Raw genomic sequence first — 26,667 nt, 5'->3', positions numbered from 1 at the left:
TGTCATGTAATACTACTTTTGGGAGAGAATGAGCAAATTGGAGTTGAAGAGAATGGAAATGCTCTGTTGAAAACAAATATGATTCAGAGAGTGGACGTTTCCACAGTAGTCATCTAAAAATCAGAGATTAGTTTCAGAATAAGGGGCTCCTCTTTATGACAGCTAAAGTGGGATTTCTTTTGACGGTGGTAGATCACCAGATTCATGACGCCCAAAGTGGTGGAGGTGAAATAATTGAATATATTCAAGGTTAATATTGACATACAGTGAATCAGCAAGTATGCAGAGGAAGAAGTTACTTACATTATTTAAAGAATTTCAAGGAAATAATTTTTCATGGAAATCAACCCCTGCCTGGTCAGTTCTGATGCAAGTTTTCAGATATGGTTTGATCTGAGAGGCTTTCTTGTCATTTTCGTTATCTCAAAATTCATGCACTTGCAATGTTTTGTATCTTCCAGTTGCAGGTTTTTTCCATCCCAATCCCCTCCCCCACATCTCTTGTAGGCAGATTAGCTTTTTTTTTACCCTGAGGACAAGTCTTCACATTCTCTGGCTCACACACACACACAAAATCAACAGTGAAGTCCACCTCTTTAAATTTAGACATACAGCATGGCAACAGGCCATTTCAGCCCATGATCCATGCCATCCAATTAACCTATCCACTCCCCTTCCCCCGGTATGTTTTGAAAGGAAACCGGAACTCCTGGGGAAAACCTACACACAGAGAGAACATACAAACTTCTTACAGACAGGATGGGTTTCGAACCCCAGTCCCAATCGCTGGTGCTCTAAGAGCATTGCACTAACTGCTACACTAACCGTGCTGCCCTTTCTTAGCCTCCATCCTATCACAAACATTCCCTTAACTCACCCCGCCCTTCTGTATCTTGAAATACACCCTTTTGCTGAATGTTCCCAGTTCTGACGCAAAGTGATTGATCCAAAATGCTAACTACTTCTCCACAGATACTGCTTGACCTGCTGAGAAGTCTGGCATTTACTATTTCTATTTTAGATTTATAAATCTAGCTCCTCAGTGAGAGGGAGAGGTATCTGAAATAAAAACTGAACTTGTTTATCTGTGGAAAGAGACACAGTTAACACTTCTGATCGAAGATAACAAGTGTCCTATATTGTTCAAGCCTACTGATGGCACATTTTTGTTCAGTGTTGTGAAATACTGCCCTCAACTGGTACATACAATTTACTGCAAGTTCTTATTGAAATTCAGTTCCCAAGCCAAAACATTACATCCCACTGCCACTCATTTAAGGACTTTGCACATTATTTATTACTGAATATTTTTTATGTATTGCAGTTTGTTTACATTTCTCTCTTTGGTCCATTTCTTTTCTTGAGTACAGTTTTTTTTAAACTACTGGCCCGCAAGAAAAAAAGACAAAATCAGACAATAAATCTGAACTTTCTATCTACACAATTTAAAATCAGTTACAGAAATAAGAGAAAAAAAATCTGAAATGAACGTTTAACCTAAATGCTAACATATGGATGTTACAAATAAGTCGCATTCATTTCCCATAATAACTTAGCATCTTCTTTGGCTTGGCTTCGCGGACAAAGATTTATGGAGGGGGTAAACGTCCACGTCAGCTGCAGGCCCGTTTGTGGCTGACAAGTCTGATGCGGGACAGGCAGACACGGTTGCAACGGTTGCATACTTACCTCAGGGCGTTTACACTAAATACAGTTGAGTTGCAGTGATTTTGGAGGGTGGATGTTTGAGGTGGGGGTAGGATAAATGAAATATAACTGAATTTTAAAAATGTCGTGCAAATATTCTCCGTTTTCGGAGGGAGACACCCCCCCCCCCCCCCCGCCAAGTCTCCCGTCCCTGTTAACTTCAGCACCTGGTGGGAGAATAAACCTTCTCTAACATCTGCCCAAAATTCAGGATGTACTGAGATACTGGCTAAATAATTAATTAATTTTTAGATTTAGATATACAGGTGGCAACATGCCTTTCGGCCCACAAGCCTCTGCTGCCCAATTAACACCCAATTGACCTATAGCCAATGGTAACTTTTGAACTATGGGAGGAAACTGGAGCACGTAGAGGAAACCCAGGCAGCCCTGGGTAGAACATACAAATACCTGACAGATAGCGGTGGATTAGATCCCCAGTCCCTGTCACCACTAAGCTTGCCGCCTTTGTTGGGTGGTAAAGGTATTATTAAATATTCAAGACATAACTAAATAAATACAGATTTCTCAAAATATTTGATTTCTTTTATTGGTGTTTTCAGAAATATCAATGCTTAAAAACTTTCTTTTTTTTTTTACACATAGGTTGAAAACCATTTCTATAGACATCCTCACTGTAATCATGCTGAAATGTTATTGCTTTTAACATTGTGTGAAACAAGCACTTAAATCCAGATAAACATTCAATAATGCAGTTTATCACTTAAAGACTAAAACAGTTCTAAATAAATATGCAACTCTCACACGTCAAATCCAAAGTGGTACTGTAGACATGCAGGACGAGTTTGCAGTTACACCAGCATCTCAATAGTGCGTGACTAAGGTACCTAGGCTCCAAACGTTAACCTCACAAAATCAAAGCTTTCTCCATTTGGAACACTTGCTCTGAAAAGTCATTCTGAAGATTTCTTGGCTCCCTGGTTAAAAACATTAATTTTAAAAGGTCCATTGACATGAAAAATAGTTACTAATAAAAAAAGGTTCTATAGTTAAAAAAAAAAATAAGTGGGGAGTGAGGTTTGAAAGTGGGAGATGGAGGGTGGGGGGAAAAAAAACCATACCTGGAAAAGTTATTCCAGCTGTTTTGCACGGCAAAGCCACAAACAAATCACTAGTTTTCAAAGCACCATGATGAGCAACTCATTCCCAAAATCTTAAAAGTGTTAGTTAAAATAGGTTATAATGAAGTGAGTGGAGGTGCAAGTTGAACACAAGAACATTGGCAGTGAATTCAATGAGCTTTAAACAGGTAGCGCAGGAGTGATGCATGCCATTCAGCATTCACTCTTAAATGCCTGGGCCCATCAGGGATAGGAAGGGTAATGTATTGCAGGGAAGAAATTTATTTTCTGCCTTTGTTGAGAATAAATGAATATCAGGATTATGGATCATTACAATACATTACTAGATTAATTCTATCGTCACCATTTCAAGTCCAATGTGTCAAATTATTGTATTGGGCTAATGTGTCCACAACAGGCCTAATGTAACTCATTGCAAGTCAGACTTATTTAAATATAAACAGCCAAAGAATTATCTTTTCAATCCAGGAACAATGAAAGGACAAGAATGTGACTCATTCCACCAAACATCATCAAATTTTTACTTCATGCAAATACTTTCAGCAATTCTGATCAGACCTGAATTTTAATTCTTTTCAATTAGATCACTGAATAATGGTTTACAGATACCTTACATAGCAAAAGTGGATAAACAACTGGAAATAGGCAAAACTATCAGATTTATTTTAAAAAGCACAGTGGAAAAATATTTTTTTTTAAATAGCGCAGGTAAGCTACAAGTCTCAAATTTCAAAATCCATCCACTTTTGAGAAGATCTTGATCTAGGGTTTGGGGTGAGGAATGGACACCAACACTCAAAGGTCTGAAAGTCTAGGTCAGCCATTGTCAACCGGGGCCATATGGCTCTCTTGGAAGGGGGTGTGGTCCACAACACATTTAAAGGGGGGAGGATTAAATCATAATTTTTGGGGTTTTTTTTTCCCATGTGTTTGGTAGGAGGACAGAAGAAACCAACTAAATGTGACTGCTTCACAGGTAAGGGGGCCTATAAACTTTGAGCAGAGCCCTGAGCAGGCCATAGTAAAAAAAAAGGCTGAGAATGGCTGCCCTAGAGAACCTAGCAGCATGATGAACCAGGAAATTCCCCAATGCAGTGTTAATTCTGAGTTTTCAGAATTCTGAGCCAGGTTGGTCCTTTTTAAAAAATTTTACAGAGAGTGATGAGAGTGTGGAACGAGCTGCCAATAGAGGTGGTGAATGCGGTTTCAATTTTAACATTTAAAAATTTGGACAGGTACATGGATGGGAAAGGTATGGAGGGTTATGGTCAGGGTCCAGGTTAGTAGGACAAGAGAGAATAATAGTCTGGCATGGATGGACTAGAAGGGCCAAAGGGCCTGCTTCTGTACTGTAATGTTCTATGGTTCCAGGAAAAAAAACCTTACCTTTTTTGTCAGAAATAACAGGTTCATGTGATTCATTCTGGTCTTTGAGTCAAAGATAACCAGCAAAATCCTTAGCTCAACTGAAAGCAGCCATGGTGCAATTCTCACCATTCAGAAATGTGAGCAAGCTCCAGGTTACATTCTAACTCAATGCTAAAGGCGGGCTCAATTTCAACATTTAAGAAGAATTTGGACAGGTACAGACCATGGATGGGAGAGGTACAGAGGGCTATGGACTGGGTGCAGGTCAGTGGGACAAGGCAAAAAAAAATGGTTTAGCACAGACTAGAAGGACCAAATGGGCCTGTTTCTGTGCTATAGCGTTACATGGTTCTTCTGCAAGCTTTCTCCTAAACACCATCACTTACTGGCGATTTACATTTGGCGTGACTACAGTCAGAACATGTAATAGGTTAATTATCTCTCAGAGTGGAGATGGATTCCCTGTCACCTACATTTTCATCAGTAACTTCCAAAAGACATTAACAAAACAGATTTACACAGGAATGCCTACTGATAATTTAGATCAAAATATTTCCAATACATTATACAAGGCAGAGGTAAAATATGAATTGAGACTTTTATTTGGTTTTAGATCTATAAAACTCCTACAGCTCAAGTCATGAAAACCGTGCAAAGTGCCTGTTTGTCTATCCTTACGCATCATTTTCTTGTTCAGAGTTAATTGCATTATACTGTATCATGTTCACAGCTTTACCGAGTCACTGTCAATTGTAGCTGGTTTTAAGTAATTTTATAAATACATCATGCACTTAGTTTCACGGACTGCTGTAACACTGTCCTTCACTATAACATAAAATACAGAGTTGAGTAAATAGTTTTATGTCAAGTAGGTGACATTCTCTGCTAAAACTGCAACTTACGCCACTGTGTTTTGCAACGTCAGATGCATCTTAACCTTAAGGCAGGTATCATTTATGCCAGTGGTTTTCAATCTGCCCCCCCCCCCCCCCACCCACCAACTCACATTCCACCTTAAGCAATCCCTATGCCATAAATGCTCTGTGACTGGTAAGGGATTGCTTATGTGGTTGGGAAAGGGAAGGTTGAGAACCACTTCTCTAGACCCAATTGTTACTGAAATATTTTGCTTGAGAAAAATTCTCATGGCCCACTTCCTTTGGAGTTATGAAAGCGTGCACATAACGAGTCAATTAGGTATGTTTAAAAACTGTGGTTTTCCAACCTTTTTCTTTCTACTTACAGAACACTTATGGCATTGGGATTGCTTAAGATGGAAAGTGAGTTTAGGGAGGGCAGTTTGAAAACCATTGATTTATACAATCCAAACCGTGCAACAAGGGACATTTAAATTCACAAGTGGTAGCTAGGATTCAAAAATCAACAATTAGTAAAAAAAATCTTGTGAATAAGCATTGCAATTCAATACCAAATACAAAATAAAACTTGTCAAAGATCAAAACTGGAATATGACTTATCAGCATCAAACCATCTGATTCACATTCTAGCCAATTGCTGCCTGTGTAACAGACAAGAACAATATCATCTCCTTAACAAAGATCCACATCCAGTTAAATAGGATTGAAAAACTGCTGAACGCACATTGGATCTGCATTGTGTTTTCAACTTTTGTGGAGAGAGGTGGTGGAAGGCAACAGAGGATGGACGTAGAACAAGGATACAGGTAGTCCTCAACTTACAATGGGGCTACGTTCTGGCACTCCCATTTTAAGTCAAAAAAAAATTGCAAGTCAAAAAGGGCAGTGGGATCAGTGTGGAGACCAACATGAGGCTGTGGGGAGATAGCAGGACAGTGGGATCAGTGTGGGGACTGACACAGGGCTCTCAGGAAAGAGCGGAGCAGTGGGATCAGTGTGGGGGACCGATACAGCGCTGTCAGGAGACACCTAACATCATTGCTAGCCAAAATTTGAACAGTACAGATTTCAACTATCGTAACTTTGAAAAATTGTACATTGGACCATTGTAAGTCAGGGACTATCTGTATTTTAACATTAACTTTGACAAAAAAGTAACATTACCATTACCTGCAACATTTTGCTCCAAAAATTGCAACAGAGCAGCTAAATACTGCACTGCTGCTTTCAGTTATAAATTATGAATGGCAGACTTTGTCCAACTTCAGTGGTAGGGGCCATGAGAAAAGGACATCAGAAACTGAAAAGGTTAAAGCTATTCTGCACATTGGGGTGTAAAAATCAAGGATGTTAAACAGAGAAATGCATTATTTAAACATTAGATCAAGGAACCACAATGTCCTCACTAATAAATTTCTTATGGATATCTCAGTGCTCTGCGTTAGTTGACAGAATATAAAACAAACTATGGAAAATACTTTTAAGTTAATTATTCATTAAATTTAAAATTTAGACATAAATTTGGTAACATGGTAACAGGCCCTTTCGGCCCACAAGTCCATGCCGTCCAATTACACCCAATTGACCTACAACCCCAGTACATTTTGAACGGTGGGAAGAAATCAGAAGGCCCAGAGGAATCCCACACAGATACAGGGAGGATGTACAAACTACTCAGACAGTGCCACATTGGAATTCCTGTCCTGGTCGCTGGCGCTGTCATAGCACTGCGCTAACCGCTACGCTGCCCTGGTTACAAATCCCCAATTTATGTATTTAACCAGCCCCATCCCGACCATCATCTTAGCCCATTAACTCATGCCCCCTCCTCAAAAGCAAAACAGATAAGGAAGTTTTTCTACAGTCAAGGCACAAATACAAATTTGTTCCATTTAAAACCTTGTTTCCACAACCTGCAATATTACAGTGCAAAGTGAATAGGAATTGTCCTAATCAATACAGCATTTTTGCTTCGATCTTTGTATATTAAAGTAGCAAGGTCCACAGGGCATACCAAAGTGCCCAGAGGTACAGCAGTCCCTTCCAAATAGCTGCAGTTTTCCATCAAAAGTTCTGGTTTTAAACCTAATGGGAAGACAAAATGATTTTTAAAACATTGTCAGTCAACAATGGGGGAATCAGAGGTGGAGAGGGTGAGCAAATTCAAGTTCTATGGAGTCACTATCTCAGAAGATCTTCCCTGAATGCAACATAAAAATGGCATCATGAAGAAAGCATGTCAACGCCTCTACTTACTCAGGAATTTGTGGGGGTTTGACATCAGAAACCCTGGCAAATTTCTACAGATGTGTGATGGAAAGTGTATTGATTGGCTGCATCACAGTCTGGTCTGGGGACACGAATACCCCCAAGCAGAAAAATAGTAAACCCAGCCCAGGACATCACAGATAAAACCCTCCCCACTATTGAGAACATCTACAGGAACACTGCTGTCAGAGAACAGGATCCACAACACCCAGCATACATTCTGTTCTCGCTGCTGCCAACAGGAAGGAGGTACAAGTACCACAGAACTTGCACAACTAAGTTCAGGAACCGCTGTATAAACCTCCTCTATAAGATTCCTCAACAATAAAGTCAATCAGGGACTCATTTAAGGACTCTTTATTTTGCACAGTTTTTTTTGTCCTCTCTCTGTATTTACAGTTCTTTATTTGTTTACATGTGTACATTGAGTACAGTTTTTAAAATTATTGATAAGTAGGAAAAAGAATCTCAGTGTTGGACGGGACATAATCTATGTACTCTGTCAATAAATCTGAAATCTATCAAATTCATTTTCACATTTAACTAACTGGAGAGAAAAGTAATCTTGGGCCATGACATTTTTTTCTAGCTTCATAAAAATAACAAATATGTCACTGAAACCTCAATGTTTCTATACCCCACCCCCAAAATGAAAGAAGTGCCATTAAATATTTCTCATCAATTGCTGTTCCAATGATGGGAGCTCCAAATACATCAAAATAAATTTGACCTCTTGTAATGGAAGATTTAAACCGTGTTTTTTACTTTTGCATCCTTTGCTTCTGCAAGGCTGACAACCTGCTTGTTTTTTTTAAGAATCAGCAGACATAAGCTAAATTCCACCAAGGGCCCAGAGATGCTGCTATCTGACGAAAGGACATCTGTGCACAAAGAACATTTAATCTTCCTGCTTGTTTTGGTCACAGACTGTCAGAGGCCTAGCCTTGATGCAAAATAAACCATTGTATTCAAAGTGATAAGCTGAAAATTACGTTATTCGCTTATCTTTCTTACTGTGCTGGGAATAGGTGCTTGGGTAAGCAGTTTTTGGATAATATAAGCCATGGTCCCGCTGCTGAAGTTTGAGACTCTCCGAGAGGTGGCAACATCTCTCAGCAAGAAGAACTTCTAGAGTCCAGCTAACGTCCCGGTCGAGGGAGGTGGAGAAGCTGCTACCGGCACCCCGACAACCTACTACAAGTGTGTAGTCATTGCCTCGCTTCGGCAGTTGGGACTAGTTCAGGAGTTAATAAGTATAATTGGGAAGGGCTTACATATTGTAGTTTGATATCAGCTTTAGAATTTGTAATAAAGATTTGTATAAACTGAAGTGCTCTCAGTGTGTGTGTCTTATTTTCTTTCGGTAGCTCAAACACTGTGACCAATCTAAAACAAACCAAGTGAGAGGTACAAGTTTACCCAGGACACCTCTCAATACACAAATAGAAGCAACAGATTCTTCCTTTGTTGATCTTTCTCCCTTTCCCCATGCATCCTCACCCCACCCCCAGCAACACTGGTCATCTACTTACAGGTCACAATCTTTGCTTTAAACCACTAGCCAATTATCAGAAAGCATCACTATTCCTGCACCAGATGCCTTTTCAGCTACATTTCCACCCTTGCAGTATTTTCACTTGATAATCTGACCATGAACAGGATGAACACTTCCTGAATACACTAGCCACATTTAATGAGATTTTTTTTTTGCTGACTGAAGAAATAGACAAGGGTAAGATGAAAGAGGAAGAAATTTTTTTTAAACATGGAATCATGGAGCTGTGTCAATTGTTAATGAAGTAATCGTTTTAGTTAAAAAAAAAACTAAATTTTCTCAGTATACATAATTAAAAGACTTACTTGCATTGGGGGTACTACATGATGTTTGAAGACCTTGTGCAAATCAGTCTTCCTTCATAAATATACTGTCCTGTACAGTAAACTTACGCTTCAATGCTTCTGATATGAGTACTGAAGGGTCATTCTCTCTCAAAAGCTGAGATCCTCTCCTGGACCTAAAGCAATACAATACAGCAATAGTTTCAGTAATTATTACTTGCCCCAACAATTAAATTCAAGCATGTATAAAACAAATTTGTTGCTGGATGTTTATTGCACAGCCTGCAGTCAGTTGCAAAACTATAATTGTGGTTGCTTTCAACATTAGATCCAAGTTGCAAACCAATTCAGCAATTATAGCTAATGGAGAAAAGGCCAAAAAGATGTAAATGTTGGAAATCTGAAATAACAATAGTAAAATGTTGGGTGCACTCAGCAGGTCAGGAAGCATTGTGAAATCTCACTTGGTGTCTAACCAGAGTATCCAGTGTTTTATTTTTAAACCCTGGCGAATTTTGACATGAGCACACTCAAATCAGGCAGCATCAAAAACAAAGAGTTTAAACAAACCTTTCAAGGTTGTGACCTGATGAGTATTTTTTAATAATTTTCTGTTTTTGTTCTAGTTCCCCCCCCACCCTTTCCCCCCCCCCCCCCCCCAGTCTATGGTATTTTGTATTTGTACATATCAAATTGTGTGGTTGTGGTTTTCTGCCGAGGTCTGCAGTGATGCATATTCAACATCCCTGCAGTATAACCAAATAACAGGGATGGGTCTTCTAATTAAATGTACTAGTGATACAAAGATTTTTGTTGCAGAAGAGACATGACTTTAGATATGAACAAATGATTATTTGGAATAAAAATGTTTGCATTGCAAAATGTCGAGCTTTTTGAGATGGGTATTACATAGAGATTCCATGCAGATTGTCCTGAACTCTGGTGTTACATCAGACCTCTGCAGGTTGCTATATTGTAGGAAGGCCTTAGAGAGGCTCCAGGAAAGATTTGCAAAGAAGATTCCAGGGATGGGCGATTAAAGTTACAAAAGGCATTATAGAGAGTGTTCTTTGCAGATTTGATAATACCCCAAATAAGAGTGTGGATAGTTGATGGCTGTTCTATTTAATGGAGTGGTCAAGGACTAAAGGCCACAGGTATGAAATGAAGGGAAAGAGAATCAAGAGCGACATAGGCGAAAACTATATTTTCAAAAAGTACAATGTGGCTGGAATCAGGATTTTTAAAAAAATATAAATGTAGCACAGTAACAGGCCCTTCTGGCCCACAAGCCTGTGCCACCCTGGTCACTAACCCCACAAATCTTTTGGAATGTAGTTGCCAAAGATGTGAAGGAGGTAACTTTCATTGTCTTTCAAATTGAAACAACAACTAAATGGTGGAGAAAAATTTGCCAGTTGCAGAGAATGGGATGGTAAATGGAAGAATTGCTCTGGTAAAGCTGGAGTTGACATGGTGAGCAGAATGGCCTCCTATGCTCTAAACATTGTTTCTCCCAAAATAGCAGAGAAGCATTTTATAGAACAATCTGAAACTGCAAACAACTCAACTCTTTATTTAATTATATCAACAGGGTGATGTCATTATCCACTCACGTTACCCTTACTTCCAACTTACCCCTGTAAGGAGTTTAATTTGACCCTATTCATATCTTTCAAAATATCCATCATATCTGCAAAGCTTGTGGACTTTGATAGGCAGGAGGCTTCGTCTTCTTCATTGATAGTTGTATCCGGTCTTTTATTTTCAAAATCAAGGTCAAAGTTTGATGAAGCAGCCATGGAAAACGAGGCAATGCTTAAAGAATCGGCTGCATCAGTTTCTGGAACATCATCATTTAGGGTAAAGGATGCTAAAGGAGGATATGCAGATTCAAAATCTGGTAAAGAGCAGGCGACACTTGATGTATCAGGAGAAGCAAGTTCTGGTGTAAATGGAGCAGATTCTGAAAGGCAAGAGGGAAATTTTAGATTCTCTTTGACTCCAGCACAGGTTGGATGACCTTTACCCTTGTATACACTGACATAAGCAGAAAAAGTTGAACAGTGGTTTAGTGTCTGGATATGGCCAGTTAATTTTAATGGGATTAGACATGTTACTCTACATTCCTATAAAAACTCACAGGTAAAATAAGCATCTGCAAACATTTATCCTCATCCCAAAATATTTTGACCCCACACATCTGCAGTCACCATTCATTTCACCAAAAGGCTATTAAATATGCAATATGCATTAATTGCAGATGCTCTTCATGGGTACTTCAATTTTCCCTCAGGGAAAATACAACTTACTAACTTCACCACTATAATTTCCCGTTCAACACACTTAACCAGTTCCAAGTTTTCAAATCTCTTACAATCTTCACCAACTCTGGACCTAGTCTGCCTTGTTGATCTTATTATTTAATTTCCCCTCCTTACAATAACAATAGGGTGAGGATCATCAGACACATTTAAATTCATGCAAAATATTTTTATCAACTTATCTAAAAATTCAGTAATTTCCCCCCACCCCCATTCAGTTATGGTCAGAGCCCAAATTTGCCTCTAACAACTTGGGTCAGATTATTTCATTAAAATTTTTTTGTTATCAGCTTTTCCTGAAATATTCTTTTCAATGCCATGACAATACTTTCACTAACTCACCTATCTCCATTTTGCTCTCTGGCACAGCAACTATTTTAGCAATCTGTTCTCGCAAATGGCTCAGTTCATCTTGAAGTGCAACTGTGTGATTCAGAGCAGTCAGACCAGGCTTCTTCAAGCTTTCATATTTCCTCCCTTCCCTTCGGAAGTTAGGGACTGATGAATTTCTGTGCATTATAAGCAGAGGGGTAGGATGCCATTCTTCTCTGTAGGGTCTGGCATCAGCTCTGTATTTGAAAACCAGATGCATCATTTAGAAGTAACTTTTCTTAATAAAGTCATAAAAATCAAAAAAAATTATTGACCCAGAAGATTGTGGAGAGAGCTCAACAGGAATTTTTGACAAAGGACCAGTGATGCCAAGCTCTTACTGAAACGGCTGCTTCTATCTTTATTTATTTTCTTATCTGCAAAATGCACTGCAGTTACTCACCCATGTTACTCCAAAAATACCTCACAATCCCATGACCTTACAACCAAGAGGAAAAGGGCAGCAGGACCACGGGGTCTCCATCACCTCTTTCAAGCTGTAGATCATCTTGATTTGGAAAGATTTTGGTATTAATTTATTATCAATGGGTTGCAGTCCCACAGCTCCCACCCAGCATCTTCATCAAAATGAGTGCAGTCTTTCAAGTTGTTCACCACCATCCTCTCAAGGGTAATTAAATTAGGAATAAGGTGTGATACCCACACCTAGAAATTAAAAGATTCTGCTCAATTTGGTTCTGGGATTGTTAAAAACAGGTCAGGTGTCAGGCAGGAAAATTATGTTAAATATCAAGCTGCCAATTTAAAAAAATTAAATAGAGCATCCTGACCAATACAAGGATGTTTACAACCCTTGTTTTGCCTAGAGAGAAGGATGGTTAGGGTGGTAGATAGTCATGGAAATGGGGGAAAAAAAATCCTTAGACTAGGTGAATTTACAAAGCAATAATTTTAAGGGTTCAATCCATCTTACCAGTTTTCAAATGCCAGGTATCCAGAGGCCTGGGAACCTTATCACCCAGAGTAAAAAAACAAATATGAGGCCAGGGAGACTCATTTTAACACTTGAGTAACACTTTCTTTTTCAAACAGCTTAGCTGTTCACTCCATGCCTTTTCTCTGTTAAATTAAAAGATTTTCCAGTTCCTATTTATTTGGCAGCACCATCTATTTGTTTATGGAAATTCAGATTAATTCCCAGCAGTTAATACCTCATCCTGGTGAAAGCTTCTCCTTCATCTGCAGCTATCCATGCAACATCTGCCAGAGTCGGTACAGCTGGCTTATTTCCATGGACAGAACTCAACGACTCTGCCGCAGTGAGCCCAGGAACAAGCTGAGGGAAACAAATATAAAATCATTTAAGCAATAGGCCAAACAAAATGAGTGTATCCCCGCCCCTCCGAAATTTCAAACAAATTACAGATATGGGCCATCTTATCATACATTTTAAATGAAAATGCTCGTAATAATTGCCCATTAGTCAGTATGTAGGTACACAGAGGAGGATGACATTACTGAAGGCTCAAAATCAATGAATCAAAAACCAATAACTTAATTTGTGCAATGTTGTTTTTAATTTCATACTGAAGATACCTTATGCTGGCATGATAATTGTGGGTACTGTGATATTTGATTAAAAAACATTTATATTTCCCAAATTATGTCCATTATATCCTTTCACCTCATTTAAATATCAGATCAATAAATTGCTATCAAATGCACTTTCTTGAGAAGCAAACAATTTACACGAGACTTCAAATCTCCAAGGGAAGTCCATTCAATTAACATCCACAGACATGGTCCTTTGCATAACACATCCTGAATTCAAGCAACTAGCAGCCTCAAGCAACTGACCAAAGAAGAAGAAAAAAATAAACAGGTTAAAAAAAATACAGAAGTTTAAAATTGATGTGCAATGTCAAGCAATCGGAACATTCACTTACCCAGCATCTACCAATACGCATAGATGCCAGATACCAGGTGTTTTATTGTAAATTTTTCACCAAAATAGTTTGTTCACCTGCCAAAACCTATCTTACAAAACTATCATGCATCTTTAAATTTTTTTTTGAAATGCAAAAAAAAACTGTTGGTTACTCCATCCAGAATGGGAGATATTAATTGTTTCTTAACAGCTACTGGGTAACTGGTCCATTATTTCCCAGTTCATGTCTTTCTCCACTATAAACATAATTCAAAGAAATAATATTTACAGAATGACCGTTATTAGTTTTTAGTGAAGTCCACATTGCACCTCAAGGCTTTGTTTCTCCTTTACCCCTTCAAGTTTCAACATCTACTATTCCTGTCCCTCGAGTTGCATAAGCTGATTCTGCATCGTCACAAATCCTTTGACCACACACCACCCCTCCATTATGCTTTTATTCATTTGCAAAGATTTGCTCAGTTTACTGTTCAAGGTTTACATTACACTGAAGCTGGCCTTGCCATATCTAAAAATGATCCATTTTACAATTCTCCTTGAGTATTTCATCATCACCCCCCCCCCCCCTTTGCTAAATTTGGCCCCTGACAGAATGCAACATGGCTCACAATGGAAAGCAAATATGGCTCCATTGTTGGTTGAGGGACATAAAGCTACCCGCCCTTGCAAGAAATTTCCAACCTTTGAGACACAAGCTCATCATAAATCATTCATAGTTGTGCACCTTGAATTTCTGCAATGAAATACGATTAAAGATAACCAAATGAGAAAATAAAATGGAATAAATATTTACTGCAAGCTGATCATTTTAAGTATGGCAGACCATCAAAAGTGCTCATTGGGGCTATTGCCTGGGAAATCTTTATTCTAACATACACAAAAAGCTTCAGCTATCAAAAGAGAAATCCCAGGCTTTCAAAATTCTGGGTTTATATAGAACAGTGCAAAGAGTCACAATTCTATCTGTACATCATGATTTTGGTGGTTTTGTAGTTTTGTTGTTTACAACAGCAGTTACAGTGAATTCTATGTGCAAATACTAATTTAATAACAAGTAACTTGGCCACAATTTTTCAGTTCCTAAAAGGACCAATATGGAAAATAAAAGGCATTTTGTCAGTGGCAACAAAGTTTCTATATCTTGATCCAATTCCTGACATTTCAAACAGTGTTTCCAGAAATATATGCATGTCTTGGATTTTAAATAGCGTTACCTGAAAACAAACTCTAGGACATGGCTTCAAAGGAAGATTTGATCCAATCATTCGAACAACGCTGCGGGAAGATCCATAAGGTTTATTTTGCCATATTGGAATCATCTGTAAAACAAAAATTGCCACAAAACTCTGTTTTCAGAAGAGTGGTGTAATCTGCTGGAACAATGATAGCATTTTGCCCAAAGCACTAAAGCTTAAACGCAAGATGGTGAAGTTTCAAATATGAAAAAGTACACATCTGGAAAACAGCAAACAGTAAACAACTTCAAATTAACAAGCAGCTATAGAAATTATGCTTCATGTAACGAATCACCATTCACCTCACCCGGTCTTCCTCACTAATAATTAATAAAGCAAAAAAAAACTTCCAAAGTAAACAACTTTTCTTGGTTACAAAATGAATTAAATTGGATGTGTTAACGTTTGCATCATGCATCCATAAAGTATGGAGCAAAATGATATTGACTTAGTTGAACAGACATTGCCATGTATTCAGCTATGGGTCAGAGAATGACCGAACATGGCCCCCTTTTCTCTGCCTACTGTCAAACAGTTAGGCCAAATTGCGGAAAAAAAATGATAGAACTCAAACCTTGAGAAATTACACACCAGTATTAACTCTGGCAAAAAAAAATGGAAGTAACTAATTAAAAAGATTAACCAGGTTTTTCTACAACAAACTAGCCAGCTAGCACGTAGCTCTATCAATAAAGTGCACCAAGAGATTAATTTAGTTTTAATGTAGACATACAGCATGGTAACAGGCAATTTCGGCTCACGAGACCGTGCCTCCCAAATTACACCCAATTGACCTACAACCCCCAGTAGGTTTTGAAAACTCATACAGATACAGGGACAGCATACTAACTCCTTACAGACAGCATGGGATTCAAACTCTGGTCCCGATTGCTGGCACTGTAAAGACAGTGCGCTAACTGCTACACCAACCGTGCCACACCCTATGCCATCTGTACCGGCTCAAAGGGTATTTGTTAGAAAACGGATTATAGTTATACAGATGGAAATCAGGAATAGAAAATTATGTGAATAAGAAAACACGGAAAACAATATCTCATTGTGGCCTTTTACTTTTCAGGAGCTAGATGCTGTCAAAGTTGAACTTTACTCTCCATTCTCAAAAACCTTCGAGAAGACGAGGGTAATTCTGTATTCCATCCAAAGAGCTGACCAGATTTCTAGATTTAGACCAAGTGATGAGGAGGAAAAGGCAATATATTGCCAAGAGTAACAAATTGCATCTTGGAAGGTGATTTGTGGATGGCAACACTGTCCCATACATTTTAAGCCCTTGTGTACACCTTGGTGGTACAAACAAAAAGTTTGGGAAATGATAATGAGTTTGTCTATACATATATATATATATATATAAATATATATATAGTAGAATGCACAGATGCACCAAATGCTGACAGAATGGTCCAGGTGAATAAATACATTTCAACCACTGTGCATCAGTGGTGGAGGTAATGAATGTTTAATTAGTGGATAGGTACCAATCAAGCAGGTTATTTGAGTTTCTCAAGTACTGTTACAGCTGAACTTAATCCAGCTTGTTGAGAGTATCCCATTACACTCTTAGTTTGTACCCTGTAGATGATGGAAAGGCCTTGAGACACCATTTGTTACAAGATATTCAGCCACTAAACCTGCATTTGCAGCCACAAAGTTTATATACCATAGCGGGGAGTCAAATCAGTGATGACCTTCCCCCAGACTGGAGGGGAGAATTCTGAATGTCAAGGGTGAGTCAACCTCTCTTATTGTCATGGTCTTTCTTTGCCAACCTCTTATTATGGCTTGAATTTTCCACATCAACTTATTTTTGATGCAGCTTTCAGTGCATACCTACTTCATTTGCTGACATTGTTCAAAGCCCCAACTGATGATGGTACATTCCTGAACCCAAAGAGTGAAAACTCTAAATGGAATAAATTCCAGTTCCCTGACTTGATTAGATACATATTTCTCTTGGGTGGCACAATTAGTGTCATGGTTAGTGTAAGGCTAGTGCCCAGGTTCAAATCTGGCACTTTCTGTATCCTTCCAGTGTCTTTGTGGGTTTCCTCCAGGTGCTCCAATTTCTTCCCACCATTCAAAAACATACAGGGATTGTAAGTTAATTGGTCTTTTGGATTGTGGGCTGAAAAGGCCTGTTATCAAGAGGCATATCTAAATTTAATTTTTATGTCAAGAGAACATGAAGAAACAACTTCACGAGCACATAATCACCCAGTAAACCAAAATAACAGATCAAGAGCAGGATGCTTAGATACACAGATATTTGTATTTCCAATGACAAGGATGTCCAATTTGCTCCATTTGTACATTTCAACTGGCTTTCCAGAAGCAGTTAACATTTTAAAAAAAAGTATCAGGTAAACTGCCTACTCTAAACTTTTATGTTTGACATAGAAATGTTATAAATTAAGCAGAAAAATAACCTACTTTTTGCTACCTACAGCATCAATCTACATTCTAGATTTACCAATGGCCAGAAATAGATCAACAACTAAAAAGAAAGAGGTGCATAAATGGAGAAAATGGAATGATTAGTGGATTCTGAAAAACGTTAAATTATTTAATTACATTTTGACTGCAGTTTTTCTCTCCCAAACCTGACAATAATTCTAATCATTTTTATATTATTCCTTAAATGGCCTTTTTAAACAATTCTAGTAAATAGGGTTCTATGTTCCTCCTTTTGTCTCTGAAGAATACAAGGCCAAAAGAATAACCTTTATGCCTCCTTTGTGTTATACTATTGCATTCAACAAGGCGTCAAGGTCAAATGCAACTGGATCTACTCCACAAATTAGATAATTTTAATCTCATCTATTTTATTCAAATCCAATCTGGGTTCTAAAGGGAACAGAATACAAAAACAAAGCCAATTCCCAGTTAGTCAAAATTTTAGACTAAGCATGGTTTACAATGAAATAAAACACAATTAAGTTTAAAAAAAAAATCAGCCCATAACATCCAAGTCCTTACAAAGTCAACAGCAAATAACTTCCTAGTTTATTATTCCATCAGTTTAGATGTGTTGACTTATGCAAGCGTTGACTTAAGCAGCATGCTTACTTTCCCAGTACTGTTACAGATATGAATGATACATTTGGGGGAGGGGGGTTCAGCAAATGATGCAATGTAGATGATTTCTTTAAATCCTATGGATTGCAAGGAGAACTAACTAGTTAGTTGGTGATGCTCCAGGAAGAGATCCTGCTTCCTGAAACCCTCAATTACAAGCTAAAATTGACAAATTTGGGCACGTGAAATAAAAATAATAGGCCAACACAGGCCAAGTTAACATCCTTCTGGAGTTTTATCTTGACCTGAGTGTTAGCACTTCCATTCCAGACAGTGATGCAGGTGAGGAAAGAGAGATTTAAGAAGAACTTGAGGGGGGGAGGGGAGTTACTTTTGTACACAGAGGGTGGCATTGTGTAGAATGTGCTGTTGGAGAAGGTGATTGAGGCAGGTACTACAATAATGTTTAAGGAAAAAAATTGGACAGATACATCGATAGGATGACTTTAAAAGGGATGTGGGCCAAATGCATGTAGGTGGAACACGGATTAGCGTGAGCAAGTTGGGCTGTTTCTACACTGGGGTTCTCAGTGACTCTAACTACCACCAACAACTTATGACATCTTGTACAAAAGTAAAAATACAATGCTGAAGAAACTCCAACAGGTCAAACAACGTACTTTATATAGCAAAAAAAAGATATCTATCAACGTTTCAGGTTTGAGACCCTCACCAAGGTAGGAGCAACACGAGACCCTCACCAAGGTAGGAGCAACACGAGACCCTCACCAAGGTAGGAGCAACACGAGACCCTCACCAAGGTAGGAGCAACACGAGACCCTCACCAAGGTAGGAGCAACACGAGACCCTCACCAAGGTAGGAGCAACACGAGACCCTCACCAAGGTAGGAGCAACACGAGACCCTCACCAAGGTAGGAGCAACACGAGACCCTCACCAAGGTAGGAGCAACACGAGACCCTCACCAAGGTAGGAGCAACACGAGACCCTCACCAAGGTAGGAGCAACACGAGACCCTCACCAAGGTAGGAGCAACACGAGACCCTCACCAAGGTAGGAGCAACACGAGACCCTCACCAAGGTAGGAGCAACACGAGACCCTCACCAAGGTAGGAGCAACACGAGACCCTCACCAAGGTAGGAGCAACACGAGACCCTCACCAAGGTAGGAGCAACACGAGACCCTCACCAAGGTAGGAGCAACACGAGACCCTCACCAAGGTAGGAGCAACACGAGACCCTCACCAAGGTAGGAGCAACACGAGACCCTCACCAAGGTAGGAGCAACACGAGACCCTCACCAAGGTAGGAGCAACACGAGACCCTCACCAAGGTAGGAGCAACACGAGACCCTCACCAAGGTAGGAGCAACACGAGACCCTCACCAAGGTAGGAGCAACACGAGACCCTCACCAAGGTAGGAGCAACACGAGACCCTCACCAAGGTAGGAGCAACACGAGACCCTCACCAAGGTAGGAGCAACACGAGACCCTCACCAAGGTAGGAGCAACACGAGACCCTCACCAAGGTAGGAGCAACACGAGACCCTCACCAAGGTAGGAGCAACACGAGACCCTCACCAAGGTAGGAGCAACACGAGACCCTCACCAAGGTAGGAGCAACACGAGACCCTCACCAAGGTAGGAGCAACACGAGACCCTCACCAAGGTAGGAGCAACACGAGACCCTCACCAAGGTAGGAGCAACACGAGACCCTCACCAAGGTAGGAGCAACACGAGACCCTCACCAAGGTAGGAGCAACACGAGACCCTCACCAAGGTAGGAGCAACACGAGACCCTCACCAAGGTAGGAGCAACACGAGACCCTCACCAAGGTAGGAGCAACACGAGACCCTCACCAAGGTAGGAGCAACACGAGACCCTCACCAAGGTAGGAGCAACACGAGACCCTCACCAAGGTAGGAGCAACACGAGACCCTCACCAAGGTAGGAGCAACACGAGACCCTCACCAAGGTAGGAGCAACACGAGACCCTCACCAAGGTAGGAGCAACACGAGACCCTCACCAAGGTAGGAGCAACACGAGACCCTCACCAAGGTAGGAGCAACACGAGACCCTCACCAAGGTAGGAGCAACACGAGACCCTCATCCTTCCAAGTGTGTCCATTACCTTGAGAGCAAAACGCCGGTTATGTGTCTTCGCTACATAAAGGTCACTGTCTGACCCAGCCTTGTGATTTTACTTCAACCACTTTCAACCTTGTATCCATTCCTACTAAAGGCCTAGTGAATTTTACTTGGGACCGTCGAGCTCGAGTTACTGTCTCAATGGTACATTTGGGCTAAATCCACGAGTTTAAAAAGTTTTCTTTTGACTACACATTCATCATTAAGCGTACACGAAGGATTTTTTTTTCTAAATCTCGCTGTGGGACCACAGCGCAGTTAAATTAAACAATAGTGTGCGCCTTTGCGCTGTGATCTTTGGCCTCCCGTTCCAGTCGGGTGAGTCATCGCCTCCAGCGGTACCTTGCCACCGTGCGCTGAGGGCCCCGGCACATCCGGATGGTCAGAGCGCTCCGTGCCCCCAAGCTTCAGCTGGCGACCCGGCCGCTCGCTCGCTGCGGGAGCTGGCCAAGTCGTTTCCATGGGCTTGCTAACAACGCCCTCTCCTATTGGTCCCGCGCCGGCGCACCCTCTCGCCCGGAACCAATGGGGGGCGTCCGAGTCGGAGGAGATGACGCTGCCGAGAGAGGCGAGCAAAGATGGTGGATGGCAGTCTGACTCGGAGCTGTTTCGGACTTGTGCCCCACCCCTCCCACCCCACCCCACCCCACCACCACCCCCCCCACCCCACCCCCACCCCCACCCCACCACCACCCCCCCCACCCCACCCCCACCCCCACCCCCACCCCCACCCCCACCCCCACCCCACCCCCAGTCGTTAGCCCAGCGCCGGCTCTTTGCCTTCCCCATTCTGATGCCTCAGCGTTAATGCATCGTATTTGGTCTCAATGTGCGAATTGTTGCCCTGTGTATTAATGGCATAATGGGCGGTGCAGAGTGACGTTTCCTTCAGTGAAGGATTTGTTCATGCTTCCTTCCCGTTGTTTTTACACCACTGATAGAAATCGTGCGGCATCTGGTAGAATGCAGTATTTCCCAGGATCTGGCAATTTGAGAACCACATTTAAATACTAATCCATTACTTTCATTGAACAGCTTAATTAAAATGCAGCAGGATGTGGGTGAGTGCAAAAACATTGATTTGTAATTTAGAGATTATCTTTTGGCTTGTAGCTTAATGTCTTCTGTGCAGGGAATGCCTTCTTTGGAGGTGGTATGTGATCTCAGAATTTTCAGTACCAATCCATGAAATCTGCACTGGTACTTCAGAACGAGGACTAGTTCTGCATGCAAATTATGGTTCTGTAGCAGCCACCGTACTTCTGTGACTGTATGCTGTGGATTCAAATGGCATTCCAGAAACAAAGCGAACAAAATTCAAGTGCATTTCAGAGGATTTGCTGCATCAAATGAGATACCATCAGGTCTGCCCTCTCAAATGAATGTACTGCATTGTTCAAAGGACTCCCTGCTGCCTCTCTAGGTCCTTTAGTTTTATTGCTGAAACAAATGATCTGGCCATTCCTAAATGGGCTCAATGACCTTCTGATGAAACATTGTCTTTTTGTCTCTGGGTATGCTGCCTGACAAGCTGAGAATTTCATTCAATTTCTATTTTCATTTCTCATTTTCAGCATCTACAGTTTTTTCTGCAATCCATCTGGTCATTATCTTACTGTTGTTTGTGCACACATTGTCTATGGTGCTTCCAACTTCATAAATAAGCATTATAGTAAGGCACTTTAAACCTTTGGAAGTTGTACCACTCTTGTTTCAATACATTTTCATTTAAATATTTCATTTTAAAAAATAGTTTGTGGTAGAAATCTCTGCAATGCAACTGCTTGTGAAAATAAATTTGTTAACTTAAATGAAGTTGCTGACCAGGTGAAACAAACAATCTATCAAAATGTTATATAATTCACAATCTTGTACGAGGTAAAGTTCTAGCATCTCAAATGTCTGAGCAAAATTGGAACCTCTTATTCTGCTAGCACCCTTGATAAAATGAATAAATGACTCATCAGGAACCAATCAGACCCGAGCCAAATTGTGGTCTTGGTTGATGTTTAGCCTATCCACTTACTGCAAGGGTTCTGTATTTGGGAGTGTTCAAGTTTATCATAAAGTTTAACCCAATGAAGCAATGTTCTCCACTCCTCGGTACAACATACTGCAAACACACATACAGACAAACAATACATTTTCACAGTATGTATATACAAATATTTAAATAAATATTACTTAAATAAATAGTTGAGTCATGGACAGTTTGTGTGAACACTTCATCAGTCATTTGGCAATCTCACTGCCATGGGAAGAAGCTGTTTCTCAGCCTGGTGGTTCTAGCTATAATTCTCCTCCATCTCTTTCTCTGTGGGAGTTGCTGGAGAATGCCTTGTGAGGGGTGGTAGAGCTCCTCACTGATTTTGCAAGCCCTTTCTCTCTTAAATTTGTATGATTGAAAGTGAAAAGTTTTGCAATTCCTGAAACTAACTTTCTACCTGCATTAGTTGGAAAAAGGTGTAGCCATCATAAGAAAATAATACATGACAATAGATGATCGGAACATATATTTAAGTCAAAAAGTGTTTTAAGAAGAGGAGAGAGAAAATATAAAACAAAAATTCCAATATACCAAAACTATGGAAAAGAATGGTAAAAACAGGTACAAGATCTAAAAAGAAGAAAGTGCTTGGTTGAATTTAGGAATAGCATAAGGGAGAAAATGAGGACTGACTGATTGACACAGAAATTTGGATCAGAGAAATGAGGGAAATATTATGGAATATAGGAAGAATCGTTAAAAAGCTAAAATCTTTGATCCTGAGGAGGGCAATTAAGTGACAGTGAAAAATATAGGTTTTAGAATCTGTTTACAAATGGAGATTTTTTTTCCACACAGTATGGTTGGAATTGGGAATGCTCTGCCTGAGGAAGTGATGGGGCAGTGCTCTCATAGCATGTAGACTAGTACGTCAATTGTCATGACAGAGAATATGAGTAAATGGGGCTAGCAAAAATAAGTACATTGTTCAGCATAGGGACATTGGGCTGAAGGGCCTGTTTCTAGGCTGTATGATTTTATGCCCCTAGTCCATGGTTTATTTTCTTTGTATGCCTTATTTGAAGCTTACAGATGTGGTTCAAAGTTAATAAAGAAGTCCAATGGTGTTGACGAATCAAAATGTATCGCTTCAGCAGTAAACATCTCATTTCTAAAGAGACTACAGGCTTACCCCAGGTTTGTAAAGAGAATATAGGTTTGCCACTGTCACAGTCCCAATGAAGGATAATTAGTTGATTGTAAAAATCAGAAGTTAATTTTGCATGGTGGTTTCACTTCATGTTTTGCCCCAAGCTGCTGCATTATCCTGCTGTTCAAGGATTTATACATACAGGTACACGATCCTTTACCTGGATATCTAAAATCTGGTAAGCTCCAAAATCCGGCAAGTGGAGAGAGAGGCGGCAGCACGAGTCGGGCAGGCGAGAGACCGGCAGCGTGAGTCAGGCGGGTGAGGGGGAGACTGGTAGCATGACTCAGGTTGGTTAAGTGGGGGAGACGGGCAGCGCAAGTCAGGAGAAGGGGGGAAGACTGGCAGCGTGAGTCAGGCGGCTAAGAGACCGGCAGCGCGAGTCGGGCGGGCGATGGGAGGAGATCAGCAGTGCAAGTTGGGCGGCCGAGAGACCGGCAGCGCGAGTCAGGCAGGCAAAGGGGTGGGGGAGGCGGCAGGGCGACTGGAAGGGGGTGGGGTTGGATACGGCAGCACAATTCGGGTGGGCATAAATCTGGCTTTCTGAAATCCGGAAAAATCCAAAATTCGGAACACACTGTCCCCCAAGGGTTCTGGGTAAAAGATCGTGTACCTGTATAGATAGTGAGGTTTCAAGAAGAAAACTTGGTGATCAAAGAGACCTTAATGAATGAGGAGATAAAGGCTGTCATTAATGTAGTGGATGTTTGGAGGAACAGTATTGAGCAGTACTTGTGATCATTAAATTGGTGTGGATTTCAGGAATTCAGTGATAACATGCATAGCATTTAACTGGGCATTTGCAAACTTGGTATGAACTCTAATGGCCCAGACAGGAGAACAACTTTTTTAATAAGACCAACGTCAATGTAGAGGTGTGGACTTCTCCTATGGTGTATTACAACTCACTGCTTAGTTTTTGCCATAGTTCACCTGATTCTTGACCTTAGAATCATGGAGTTAACATAACATATAACATCAGGAGAAAACTTCTATCAGCTGTCACCGATCCCCAACACCTCCCCACGCAGTCGCTGATCCCCAACACCTCCCCACCGCCATTGCCAATCCTGTCTGGGAGCCCAAGGTCCCTGCTCATGCCCAGAAGCCTGAGGTCTCACCTCACCTGTAAGGAGATTGCACAGGGATTGTCCTCCCGCTGAAAGGGTATTTGACAGAGGGAGCGGCATGGGCAGGCGAGCGGGAAGAGAGTGTAGCTCGAGTGGCCGAGCGGGCAGTTAAAATTCTTGAGAATGCCACAATGCAATTTTATCACAAAATTGCAGTAACCCATGTCAAAAAATGACAATTTATAAATAAATAATCAGTGCTATGCTTTCCTTTGATGTGTAACCTATGGACAAATGTTTCTTTTGTAAAACTGATTTCTTGTAGCTGCACTTCAGCACAGTGGGTACATTTTATTCAACTTTTTAAATTGTGAGATCATGTCTTTCCCGGAGAAAAAAAAACTTTTGGATATTCAGAATTTTGGTTGATTGGTTTTCGGTTAATCAGAAACATACTGTATTGAGTATAGGAGTTGGGATGTTATGGAAAAATTGTAGACGACATTGGTGAGGTTTGGTCACCTAACTACAGGAAAGATATCAATAAGATAGGAAGAGTTCAGAGAAGATTTACTCGGATATTGTCCGGACTTCAGGAACTGAATTACAGGGAAAGTTTAACAAATTAGGACTTTATTCCCTGGAATATTGAAGAATGAGGGGAGATTTGATAGATGTTCAAAATTATGAGGGGGATAGACAGAGTAAATGCAGATAGGCTTTTTCCACTGATGGTAGGTGAGATACAAAGCAGAGGACACGGGTTAAGGGTGAAAGGGGAAAAGTTTAGGGCAAACATGAGGGGGGAATTTATTCACACAGAGTGGTGGGAGTGTGGAACGAACTGCCAGCTGAAGTGGTGAATTTGGGCTCAATTTTAATACTTAAGAAGAATTTGGACAGGTACTTGAATGGGAGAGATATGGAAGGTTATAGACTGGATGCAGATCAGTGGGACTAGGCAAAAAAAAAAGGTTTGGCACAGATTAGAAGGACTGAAGAGGCCTATTTCTGTGCTGTGATGTTCCATGGTTCTGACTATTTTTAAGTATTGCAGTGTGTATGGAGTCCATTTGGTGGTGCAGCAAGATTGGTGTGTAAAATCAAACATCGGCAATCCAGTTGGTGGAAGGGGCCAGTGGTCAAGTTAGGGTCATGGGACTTATAGTTGAGTCAGGGGTGGAAGTGTTCAGATGCTGATGTTTCCTTTGAGGTGGATTACTTGAACTAGGTGGGGAGACATAGATCAGGGACAGGCTGGAGATTAGTATAGTATGGGTATGAGCAGAGGATGTGAAAGACTCCTTTAAAATGATTTTGAAATTGAATGTGTTTCCCCTTTTTGTTGCTACTTCCAACCAATACCCTCCCAGACTAGAAACCTTTAGGTCAGTGAGGGGATTGAAAATAGCTTTAGGGTAATGCATTCAAACAGAAGTAGAGTGGAGAGCATCTCGAGCCTGTTGCTAACTTTGGATAGTTCAAAAGAAAGAATGGCTGTTTAGGATGTCCTAAAGTAATTTACAACCATTGCAGTGTTCAATGTGATCTCTTCCATCCAGAAATAACCAGTAATATATATTTCTTAATTTTTGGAGTTAGTCATAATTTATTTTTAAATGTTTCCTAACTTGTTTAATTTTAAATTTTCTGCACAGATTTGTACAAGATGTACACCAGCACCAAGTCATATATTGATAATAATAAGGAAGTGCCACTGAAGGCAGAAGTGAAACAGTAAACCTTTAAAATAAATATTTTGATTCTATAGTGTTTGTATAACCATGAATTACAATGTACAGAGGAGGGGAAATTGGTAAGATTCTTCTGATCTACGATGGGTATCCAACTCTAATATCAATATAAAACCAGCAATGACAAAATTTGAGTAAACTCAACAATGAATTATTTCAGGAATTCAGGCATACTGCGTAAAGAATTCTTGTTAGGATTGAATTGCCCTCTGTCAACTAAAAGAAGTAGATAAAACTACCTTTTAAGTAGACACTGGAGCTGAACATCATCTTTCTTATTGGAACACAGAGGAGGCTGTTTAGTCCGTTAGTTCCACTCAGCCTCATTTACTCTGAAAAGCCCACCAACTCACCTTTGATTTTCAATGTTAACCCGTGCTATGGGTAATTTAGAGCTGCCTGTTATTCCAACAGCATGTCTTTAGTATGTGGAAGAAAC

At 40.4% G+C, this 26,667-nt stretch overlaps 2 protein-coding genes across 6 annotated transcripts in view; one reads left to right on the top strand and one right to left on the bottom strand.

Annotated features, from left to right (window-relative positions):
* Positions 1-2,231: 2,231 nt before the first annotated feature.
* mtfr1l (mitochondrial fission regulator 1-like) lies at positions 2,232-20,787 on the bottom strand. 2 transcript variants are annotated; one of them, XM_069895225.1, is made up of 7 exons: positions 20,550-20,787; positions 14,983-15,087; positions 13,032-13,156; positions 11,830-12,056; positions 10,802-11,129; positions 9,185-9,339; positions 2,232-7,141 (listed from the first exon to the last, which is right to left on the bottom strand). In XM_069895225.1, exons 1-6 carry the CDS (start codon positions 20,667-20,669, stop codon positions 9,228-9,230), a joined length of 1,017 nt encoding a protein of 338 aa, XP_069751326.1. In that variant the 5' UTR covers positions 20,670-20,787; the 3' UTR covers positions 2,232-7,141; positions 9,185-9,227. The 2 variants fall into 2 exon arrangements, with proteins under 2 accessions (XP_069751326.1, XP_069751327.1); XM_069895226.1 differs by lacking the exon at positions 20,550-20,787 and adding an exon at positions 20,191-20,543.
* A 193-nt stretch (positions 20,788-20,980) lies between these two features.
* The window catches only part of LOC138741334 (nuclear receptor coactivator 7), a 90,412-nt gene continuing 84,725 nt past the window's right edge, over positions 20,981-26,667 (top strand). For 2 of the 4 annotated variants that reach the window (XM_069895220.1, XM_069895219.1), the window contains exon 1: positions 20,981-21,268. In XM_069895220.1, coding sequence (XP_069751321.1) covers positions 21,253-21,268 — 16 coding nt within the window. In that variant the 5' untranslated portion in view covers positions 20,981-21,252. The remainder of the gene's footprint in view (positions 21,269-26,667) is intronic. The other 2 variants (XM_069895222.1, XM_069895221.1) reach the window with 1 other exon arrangement.

Source organism: Narcine bancroftii, chromosome 8, assembly GCF_036971445.1.
Source record: "Narcine bancroftii isolate sNarBan1 chromosome 8, sNarBan1.hap1, whole genome shotgun sequence".
Lineage (NCBI taxonomy): Eukaryota > Metazoa > Chordata > Chondrichthyes > Torpediniformes > Narcinidae > Narcine > Narcine bancroftii.
Note: the sequence above shows the minus strand (reverse complement) of the source record. Positions and strands in the feature narration are given on the sequence as shown.